This window comes from Chaetodon trifascialis, chromosome 7 (genome assembly GCF_039877785.1).
Source record: "Chaetodon trifascialis isolate fChaTrf1 chromosome 7, fChaTrf1.hap1, whole genome shotgun sequence".
NCBI classification, from domain to species: domain Eukaryota; kingdom Metazoa; phylum Chordata; class Actinopteri; order Chaetodontiformes; family Chaetodontidae; genus Chaetodon; species Chaetodon trifascialis.
Window position 1 is genome coordinate 17181746 of NC_092062.1, and position 10744 is coordinate 17192489.

At 43.2% G+C, this 10744-nt stretch overlaps 1 protein-coding gene across 1 annotated transcript; it reads left to right on the top strand.

Moving 5' to 3' along the window:
* Window positions 1–200: 200 nt before the first annotated feature.
* aqp10a (aquaporin 10a) lies at window positions 201–3325 on the top strand. The gene is made up of 6 exons (XM_070966829.1): window positions 201–284; window positions 552–678; window positions 1070–1207; window positions 2007–2125; window positions 2217–2434; window positions 3121–3325. Exons 1-6 carry the CDS (start codon window positions 201–203, stop codon window positions 3323–3325), a joined length of 891 nt encoding a protein of 296 aa, XP_070822930.1.
* The last annotated feature ends 7419 nt before the right edge of the window (window positions 3326–10744 follow it).

The following is a 10744-nucleotide window of genomic DNA, read 5'->3' on the forward strand; positions in this document are numbered from 1 at the left end:
ACATTACGCTCTCTGCGTCAGCCAATCCACAGGTGTGACAATATAATAAATGACTAATAGTGTTTCTGGCATCAGCAGTGACACCTCCTTCACTAACACCACCACATCAGCTCCTGGACAGACGGGCAGTCTGGCAGTTGGTCTGTCGGACAATAGAGACAGAGTTCAGTGTGAGATAAGACGAGGATTTAACTGCAGCAATGCTGAAGCTACGTGCCCTGAGAGTGAGGAATGCCCTGGTGCGAGAGTGCATGGCTGAGTTCTTGGGAACTTTTGTTTTGCTGGTAAGTGACACTCTTTGAGATGGCTTTTGATTTTGAGGGTGATTACAAGATCCCTTCAAAAATACAAATACAATTACAAAAAAAAAAAAAAAAAGATTTTCTTAGTTTTGAATGTATTTTTGCTTGTATCATTCTGAAGTGAGCTTAAATACTCAGTGGAAAAGTGGTTTTTGTAAGTTTATTTTTTGCCGTGGAAGGCTTGTTCCCCTGAAGTTTGACGTTTCGGGTTTTCTCTTGCTCACTCTGCTGCCTTTATCTGCCATAAAGTTCTTTGGCTGCTCTGCTGCAGCACAGGTGAAGACAAGCAGAGAGACTAAGGGCCAGTTCCTGTCAGTCAACATGGCCTTCTCTGTGGGTGTCATGTCAGCTATGTATCTCACCAAGGGCATCACAGGTAAAAAAAAAAAAAAAAAAAAGACTAAAATGGATAATAACTTTTCCAACGATATGATCTTTTTGGTATCAGATTAAAATACAACAGCAGTATTCACTTTGCTGCCTCACACTCTGATTTATGACTCTTCCATTACTGATCTGAGCACTCTAGATTTATTACACTAATGTCTGGACAGCTCCGCAAAGAGGTCTTGTCCAGCATCTCAAGGTCTTCACTGTGACTGATATCTACCAGACTACAACTACTCTTAGTTTACACGCTATATGGCTACAAATAATCTAAGATTTCATTATCTTCCAATCTCTCTTGCTGTAATTCACTTTTATTTTCCTCCTTCCTGTTTTCCTCTCCCTCCATCTCCTGTTTTTTTTTTTTTTTTTTTTTGTAGGTGCTCATCTGAACCCAGCGGTGACTCTGAGTTTCTGTGTGTCTGGTCAGGTGCCCTGGGGAAGGCTGGTACCCTACTGCCTCTCCCAGCTGCTGGGGGCTTACATGGCATCAGGGCTTGTTTACCTGGTCTACTATGGTTTGTCTTTCTAGCACTTCAAAGACTTTATCATTGACATACACACGGGTGATGAATTAAAGCAACATAATGCAACTCTTTACCTTGAAAAAACATCTTGAGAATCGTTTGACGTTACACTGACCTGTCATAGGAAGAATGGGGCCTCTTTCATTCCCAAAATGCACCCCGAACCCCTGTCCTTGTATGAGGCCAACTTGGGTTGAGCATAGCTTAATGGGTTTAATTTAGCTGAAAATGGACCATATTTTATACATAAAATGTCTTCTTGTTTTCCCTGACAAGCCTTACTTATTCCTAACGTAACTGCTTACTGCTGCTACAGTCACTGTAGCCACCATTAGCTATTTAGCTCAGTTAGCCATGCAGCGAGCTTACAGTACTCTGGCTGGACCAAGAGCTTTGAGCACCGGGGGGAGTGTTGGTGTTTACACCACCAGCACAGGAGCTTTGGACCACTCTGGGGAAGTTTTCAGGTCCCAGGTTTGTGGGGACTCAGCAGGGAATGCTGGCAGGGAGGTAGCACCAGAATGGGATCGAGAGCCAGACGAGTAGGCAACAGAACCAGGTTCAGTAGCCCCCACAGACATCACGGCAGAGGCAAAAAGACTGTAGAAGATGTTGACGGCGGAAGCTAAGAGAATAAAAGAGAGTGACCGAGCAAAAGTAAATCTCAAACTGGCTTTAGGTGTTGACGAGAGCTTCACAAAATAAAAGGCTGAGCTAGTAATAGAACCCTTTTCCTTTAATTTTCTGTTCTATACATTTGCAAACCTGTTTCTTTTGTCGTTTGCTACAGATGCTATAATGGCGTTCAGTGGAGGAGTGTTGACTGTATATGGCCCAAATGAGACAGCATCTATATTTGCCACGTATCCCTCAGAGTACATAACTTTGGGCAGGAGTTTCCTTGACCAGGTCAGTGAGAGGATTTGTGTACACTTTAATCAGTACCTTGACAGCTGTTCCTTTAATGAACTCGTAATTGCTGCATTTGTTCTTTCATTAGGTTGTGGGCACTGGCATGCTGATGTTGTGCATCCTGTGTCTCAATGAAAAGAGGAATACCCCCGCTCCGTCTGAGCTGATTCCTGTTATAGTGGCGGTGATCGTCCTGGGGATCTCCATGTCAATGTCAGCTAACTGTGGTGCTGCAATAAATCCAGCTCGGGACCTGGGGCCTCGCCTCTTTACGTTGACTGCAGGCTGGGGCGTAGAGGTCTTCACGTAAGCATCTTATCTTACATATATGGTGCACATGCACCGCAATAAACACAACAGCAGGGCAGCAAGGCAGATGACTTAAGAATACATATTTCTTATTAAACATTTAAAGGCCTTACTGACGAAGCTAGACAATTCATTCAAAATCCTACAGTGACATTTCAGAGGGGCTTTGTTTGCCACTCTTACAGGTGTTTGGCCTTGGGTTTATCAGAAAATCTTGCATGTCAGAGGTTATCAGATGTTAGAGCTGTTGTCTGCGGTATCAAAGGAACGTGAAGAGTCAGCTTGTTACAGAACATCTGATTATGACCTGATGTTTGTTCCACAATGCAACCTCTGTATGAGCTCATAATCCTATGGCTTTTCTGCGGTTCTACAGCTTCTAAATACTCTTTGTATTGGATCTAATCTATTTAAAGCTGCATGAATGAATTCTTGCCCACTAGAGGACAGAGTAACTCTGACATAACATGGCCTTACAAAGCTCTTTTGACAGTGAAGCAGAACTGAGCCATAAAACCAAGACACTGAGCTAAAAGAGACAAAAAAAGATTGGTGATTATTCTCTGTGGGTTCATCACTTCCTTTTCGCTTTAAGAATTAGACGACATTTGAAGAAAATACACCCGCAAACACACTCTCATCTGAATTCCTGTGTGATGTTAATCTGGGTGTCTGCTGTCCAGGTGTTACAACTACTGGTTCTGGGTACCCCTGGTGGCCCCACCTGTCGGAGCTGTTATAGGTACCCTCATGTATAAAGTCTTCATCGACTGGCACCTGCCTGACCCGGACCAACCCGACAGCCTCTCCATTCCCTCCACCATCAGTGACAAAATCAAGCAGCCCAGCACCATGTGGGACACTGAGTTTAAGGCTGCACATCTCTAAGTGTTATTGTTATGTCCCACACAACAAAGCTGCCTTCAGATTTTCAGAAAGTTTAAGACAGCAATCGGGTTTTAAATTATGTTTGAGAGTTTGTCTGCTGGTAAGATTAATACCAGGGATATCTTTTTTTATACTACAGATGCAGCAGCCTCGAAATTCCCCTCCAGGCCAGAGGCCATCCAGCTCCCAGCCGGCTCCCAGCCGGCTGCCAGCCAGCTACCAGTCCCCCCCTCCTCTTGGGGGTGTGCCCAGAATCCACTATAAACACGCCTCTTCATTCAATTGCAGAGTGTCACCAGGAGATGGCGTGTCCCTCACAGGAACACATCTCAAGGGCAAAGATTTTTACTCCACTACATTCATCTGCTTTAGTAGGCTTATTTGTAGTTAGGCAGTCACAGTTACTCAACTATTTTACGTTGATTATTTAGATCAACTTAGAAAAATATTTCTGCACAAAGTCTTAAAAAAGTCTTAAATGTGTGTTTCCATCAGCCTGTTTTAATGCATATTTTCGATTTGCAAACAGAAAATTCCTAAGTTTTTCTCTTACAATATACTGTATGAATGTTTTTGTGATTGTTGTGATCAAAAAAAACAAACTCATGTAAAAAAGTTGTATATAATCACTTCCTATATGATAATAACCATACTTCACATTACAGAAACAGTCGAAAAGATTCAGTTCCCATCAGCTCAATGACATGGCTTTGAAAGCACCAAGTGACTTGTTTTAACGAATTTTGTTAGATTGAAATATGTAGAACTGTAAAATATCACTTCCATGAGGCTGTTCAGTCAGACATTAACAGATCACAGGCTGAAATTGGCATTTCATCCTCCCGTCCCTCCCTCTTCAGCGCACTGTAAATGATTTCTGTCCAGTAATATACTGTACACACACATACAGGACTCTGCGTATTGCTGGTAACCGCATCAAATAGCAACCCGCAAATCTAAAATGCGCTACAAACAGGAAACCCACCAACGGGGGATCTCATTACAGTCACGAACCTGCCTACTGCAGAGCAGGGACCGGTCACGGACCCGCCAGGGCCCCAGCATGAAATTAGGGGAATTTCGAGGCCGCTCCATCTGTATATGAAGTATAGTTAACTTCATTCTTACAGCCAGTGGAAGTGGAGGCAAAGGAGACTATGTGAAAATGCTGTTTACATTGATGTTTGTATTCTTTAGAATGTAGATTTTCTTTTTTGGTAAGTTATATTACTGAGTTAAATTTACTTTTTATGAAATGCCATTTTAAGTACTGAGCACATGTTAAAAAATAAGATGTCACTGTCACTTTAAATTTCATTTCTACTCATCTTAGGGTTAGGGGTTTCCATTATCATATTAAATGTGTAAACAAGGTGTACATGATACACCATAGTTTGAAAAAAAGACACAAGTATACCAGTATATGAGCTGTTTAAACATACTCACATTAGTCGGGTTTCATTAACAGAATTTTAACAAGAACTAAGAAATTCAGGCTTACAGTCTCATTGAGATTTGTAAAAACAAAGCAAGGTTTCCACACACAGGTAACAGAGAGGGAAATCATTTCATTCTTTAATCCTGGTAGTAAGTGCATGTCTTTGTTGTCATAAGTCTGTCAGGAGGTTTTAGGAAAGAGAGTCATCCCACTTCAGGAAACACAGGACTCAGACGTCTGGAGGTCTACATTATGATTATGTGAGTCCTTTCATCAGTGTTTTAGATTGCTTTGGTCTCTTGAGTCTATTTGAAATACACTCAAGAGAAAATTGTTATGACGTGTACGAACCTTTGAGGCATGTTCGCAAAGGTCAAGACGGTTTTAAATTGGTGGTCTGTGACATTGGCAGCAGTGTCACAGACTACGTGCGACATCAATTCACAGGTGAGGAGAAAAGAACAACAATCTTGATGGTCTTTGGCAGCCGTCTTTTTTCCTTCTCAAAATATTTGTCTTTAGATTTTTTTCAACATTCGTCAACAACTCTGTGTCCAAAAAGGTTAGGACTCTGTGTAAAACATAAATAGAAACAGAATGTGATGATTTGCAAAACATTGAAACCCCATATTTCATTGAAAATAGTCATTGTCTGTGATTGTCTTTTGAAAATTGCATCCTTATTTAGAAATTGATGCAAGCAACGTGTTTCAAAGAGGTTGGGACAGTGGCGACAAAAGACTGGAAAAATTGTGAAATGCTAAAAGAAAACAGCTGGTGGAAGACGTCGCAATTAATTAGATTAACTGGCAACAGGTTAGTAGCATGACTGTGGCATCCCAGCGAGGCTGAGCCTTCTGAAGTAAAGATGGGGAGGGTGCACCGCTCTGTGACAGACATTAATTTAAGAATAATGTTAACTTAAACTTGCAAAGAATTTGGAGGTTTCATTGTCTACAGTGCATAATGTCATTAAAAGATTCAGAGAATCTGAAGAAATCTCTGTACGCAGGGGACAAGGCCGAAAACCAATATTGGATGGACGTGATCTTTGGGCCCTCAGATGGCACAGCATTGAAAACAACTATGACTTAAGCCCACATGTTACAATGGGTGCAAAAATAATGGGGTGTGCTCAGCTTCAGCTGATACACTGGTTGTGAGCTGCACAAGAGGGAACCTTTGAAATGGGACAGGTCTTGTTAATCCATAATGACATACTCAGTGCAGAAATGTAGGCTCCCTGCTTTGAGACACAGTCTCACTGTCAGGCTCAGCTTGTTTGTCATCAGTCTGCCTGTGGGTGGAAGCTGTGGCCTCCCTCTCAACACAAGCTAAGGTCAAGGCCCTCCACATCCTGGACAAGCGGGAGTGCAGAGGGTTTCAGGTACAGTAAGACTACTGTCTAATGATCATCACCATTAAAATATGAGAACACTGCAAAAACAAGCAGATTTCTCCCTGAACACGTTTGTTGCTCTGCAGCTCCTTAATTAGCATCTCAGCCATACACAGAAATGCTGCTCTGGATAATGTGATGCTTTATATGAGATTTCATGCCTCCAGCCAGAGATGGAGAGAAGGTTTGTGTCATACAGTACGTGAGCATATCTCTGTATGCTACATTACTTGAAAATAAAAACGCAATTTGAAATTTGGTAGGTGTCTATGAGCTGCATGCTTATTGGCTTTAATCTTTAAAACAATGAAATTCATTCACATTTTTATCCCTTTATGAAAGATCTATTGGCGTACTATGACTATGAATAACCTGTTAATTTTCATACTGTTAAATCTACAGATGCAGTGTAGATTCCCATAGCAATGTTACAGTCCTTTTTTTTTTTTTTTAGGCGTAATGCAGATGTTGCGCCCTTCAGCAGTGAGCAGATGTTAGAGCGGATAATGCTGACAGAGCAGCAGAGGGCGGTAAAGAGAAAAAAGGCACGCGGTTATCGATAAATAAAGTGTGTGTTTGGGCTTTTAAAGCAGCAAAGACTTTAATGTGTAGATAACAAAGATGTTTAAATCAGTAAAACATTAAAAGATTGTGCTTTCAAAGTGTTAACACTCACAAAACGCCTCCAGTGAATCAGAGCGCTCTGTCAGACCCTCATGCGCTTTAAGGTCCGGAATGTAGGAGGTGCAGCTGGAGGTGGAGAAGGTGAAGGAGGTACGGTCCCTCCTCCCCTCCCTCCCTCCTGCTCCTCCCTCCTCTCCTCTGGCCGAAGCCAAACTCGCCCTCACCTCGACACGGTGCCTCCTGCGCATCCCGGGCTCCTGCTTCACCCTCCCATCTCATTACGGGCCATTCCGCCAGATTCAAGCCCGGAACCTCATCATGACCTCGGCGGGAGGAGCAGCGAGGATGCCTGCACAAGGACCATAGGCTGTTCATAACGGCAACTTGTAAAGGTAGGTTTGTGTTTCAGAGCTGTGTTTGCGCTCGGCTGCCCCCCATCATGTGTGGCCAGTCCGCTCTGCAGTCTCACTTTATCAGCTCTAAATACTGATGTGTGTCGGCTTTCCTGGGGGGGTGTTCAGCTCTTACAGGCGGCTGCACCAAAATATGATTTACACTGAAGCGGCTCAGTTCTTACAGTAGATACAGTTCTTAGTTTCGGGGGATTTCATATAGAGAAGTTATTGTAGTCTGGCAGGAGTCAAAACCTTTTCTCAAAGTCAAAGTGAAAGTTAGTCATGACAGCGTACTTACTCCAAACATCACTGCGCTTCCTCTAATGGATGTCTAGCAGAGCTCATGGGGTGCGATTTGATTTCAGCACTGTACACACTGGTTGAATTCTGTCCTTATCTTATGTCATTTAAGTTAGTTGCTCTGCTTCGCTGTGAAATTAACTGACCTATAATCTTGTGGTTTTTAATGGGGTGTCATGCAGCCACCACAAAAACTGCATCAGTATTAACAAATAGACCAGAGGAAAGCAACAACTGCCCTGAACACCACTTCATTACTAGCTGAAGACAGCGCAGCAGACACTGGAAATTATTAAAAATAACAACAATAAACAAAAAAGGCCACCCTGTGTTCTTCATCATACACATCAGCCTCTCTCTGAATTTAATTCCTCCTCAAGAAAATGTACCAGCGGCCCTCTGAGCAGGCCAATTACAGGATGACTTAACTTTGTTAGACTTTGTTATCGTCTTATCCTCTGCTTCCTCATGAAAGTAACTATAGAGAGCTACAGTAAACTTGTTGCTCACTTTAACAGCATGCAGATACCACAAGAAACTATATTAGCATCTATATGATCGTGTATCAGAGGAGATTAAAAACCCTGTAATTTAATTACTCCTCAAGAAATACACAACCTGCTGTCAGAGCAGGCCAAATGCATATACGTGTAACTTAATTAGAGTTATTCTAGTCTGAAATCGTTTCAGCTTGTTGGGGGGGGGGGGGGGGGTTAATAGGATGTCATGCAGATATCACAAAAGACATATTAGAATTTATTACAGTAAGATGTCAGATGGGAGCCTGTAAAATACTTTATTACTTTGAGAAGACACAAAACGTAGAGACAAAACAAAATGAAAGACCACCATACAGTATGGCCCTTCCCCTAAGTACCAGAGGGTTATACAGCCTTCCTACGCTTTAAATGTGTTTTTTAAGCTCAAGAAGTATACAACAGCAAGAGTTATTCTGCAGTGTATTAGCTTTTATCTGAGGAGATTAACAATATTGTGAATATAAACTGGAGTCACCACCAGCTCTATGGGAATATTACACTACAGTGAAAGAGATTAATTCTGCCCAGAGGCCAAGAAAGGCGTTCAGGTATTCAGTGTGTCCCTGGTGTTTCTCGCTCTCTGGGTTTCCAGCTTTATTTCATACCAGCACTGTGGGTCTTTAGGGTTATGATGCTGGCCACAGATGGTGAGCGAGAGAGCGGTAGGGATGTGACAAGTGAAAGGCTGAGGAGAGAGGTGAGAGAACATGGCAAACGACTCTGTTAGACTGATAAAGAGGTGGTGTACAGTGGAGAAAGTGAGTAGAGAGCATGCAGTAAAAGAGGAGAGTGTATGACAGGGCAAGAGACGATGCTGGAAACTGTAGCTGAAAGCTGATCAGCCCAACTCGCACAGAGAGAGGCAGAGCTGCTTTTTCTCAGGAGTATTGATCGGAGGCTCGCTGCCTCCAGCTGGTCTGCCATACTGTTTGTACCTCTGAATATGTGCTACAAACCCAAGACAAAGGTGTATAACGCGTCGCCTCTGCAGACTCATCTCTCATCTTTCTGCCTCTTCTTACTTACGTTACTTAGCCGAGATAAAACGCAGAGTGAAAGCAGTGGGGTGTGTAATATTAACAGATCAGCATAAATGGAAACAGAGGAGACAAGCGTGGAGGGGAAAGTGAGAAGAAGAGGGGAGAGAAGAAATATCGCTCCATTACTCCCTCTCATTAACTGTAGGAGGAGACTGACAGTGGATCTGGCCTGAGCCACCAGTCCCCAGACGCAGTGTGCCACAGAGACAGATGCAGCTCTCTGCTGAATGTCATTAGCTCATTATGGCTCCAACAGACCACAGATAGTCTGGTGTGTGTGTGTGTGTGTGTGTGTGTGTGTGTGTGTGTGTGTGTGTGTGTGTGTGTGTGTACTGTTGTCTGCTGTGGAGCAAATAAATGTTTTTCACACCTTGAAACAAAAAAAGACGTGACAGTAAATGAAGAGAAAACTCATGGTTTGGTTTTTTAAAAAAAGCGCTGAGCACCGTCTCTCTCATGCTTTGCATCAGAAGAGGATATCTGTTTAAACAGCCCTCACTTCACCTCCTCTGTCGTGACCACTTCTTCTCTCCGCTGTGTCCTCCTCATTTCCTCCTCCTCCTCAGCTCCTCTCTTCACAATTAAGGCCTCTTCTCGTCTGTGTTCTTCGCTTCCTCTGCAGACAATCCCATGGGCCATAGCAGAAGGACGCCGGCAGAGTGGAGATGTTCAGAAAGAGGCCTCCTCCAGGTCAGTACCTGACACCAAACACGCTAATCACTTGTGATTTCAGGTAACTGGGGAGGTTAGCGTCTCTTTGAGGGGAAAGCTCACATGGCTTGTCAGAGTCTTGATTTTTAAATGGTGTGAACAGAAATGAAATCAGAGGGACAGTCCCCTTTTTATTTGTCACTCACTGCTACACATGCTAACACACGCCATGCATTGGTGAAATTTGTCCTCCGCTTTTGACCCATCCGGTAGTCCTTCCTCCGCATCAGACCAGGAGCGGTGGGCTGCCATCCAACCGGCACCCGGGGACCCAGTTTTCTTTGTCGTTTTCTTGCATGTTTTTAGTGTTTTTTTTTAATGGAGGATAGCCCAGGTGTACATGCAAACATGCAAACTCCACACAGAAATGCCCCTTTCCTCGAGCAGCAGGCACTGAAGGCATGGTGGCGCCCCCGACGCCCACAGCGCCCCAGGCAGGAATAGAACTCGGGACCTTCTAGCTGTGAGGCGACAGTGTTACCCCCGTGCCACCGTGCCACCTAGAACAGGTGTTCTTAGTGATATAGAGGTATACATGCACACAGGATGTATGGAAGATAGATTCTTACATCCATACCAAGTCGTGAGGTGTTCAGGGATACATTATGAACATGTTGAGCAAAAGCGTGAATGAGGTCACGTTTAATCCACACAGAGTAACACAGTAATCGCTGCTGATGGCTGAAAATACTCCAGTACTACTGCTTTTTCTTCAGCTTTGAGAGGATAAAAAACACATATGCAACCCTGATTCCAAAAAAGTTGGGATGCTGTTTGAAATATACTCAACTGAAAACAGTACAAAGACATTATATTTAACGTTTTATCTCATCAGCTTCATTGATTTTTGTAAATATCTGCTTATTCTGAATTTGATGCAGCAAAATGTTTCAAATACGTCGGGACAGGAGCAACAACAGACTGGGAAAGATGTGGAATGCTCCAAAAACACCTGTTTGGAACATTCCACAGG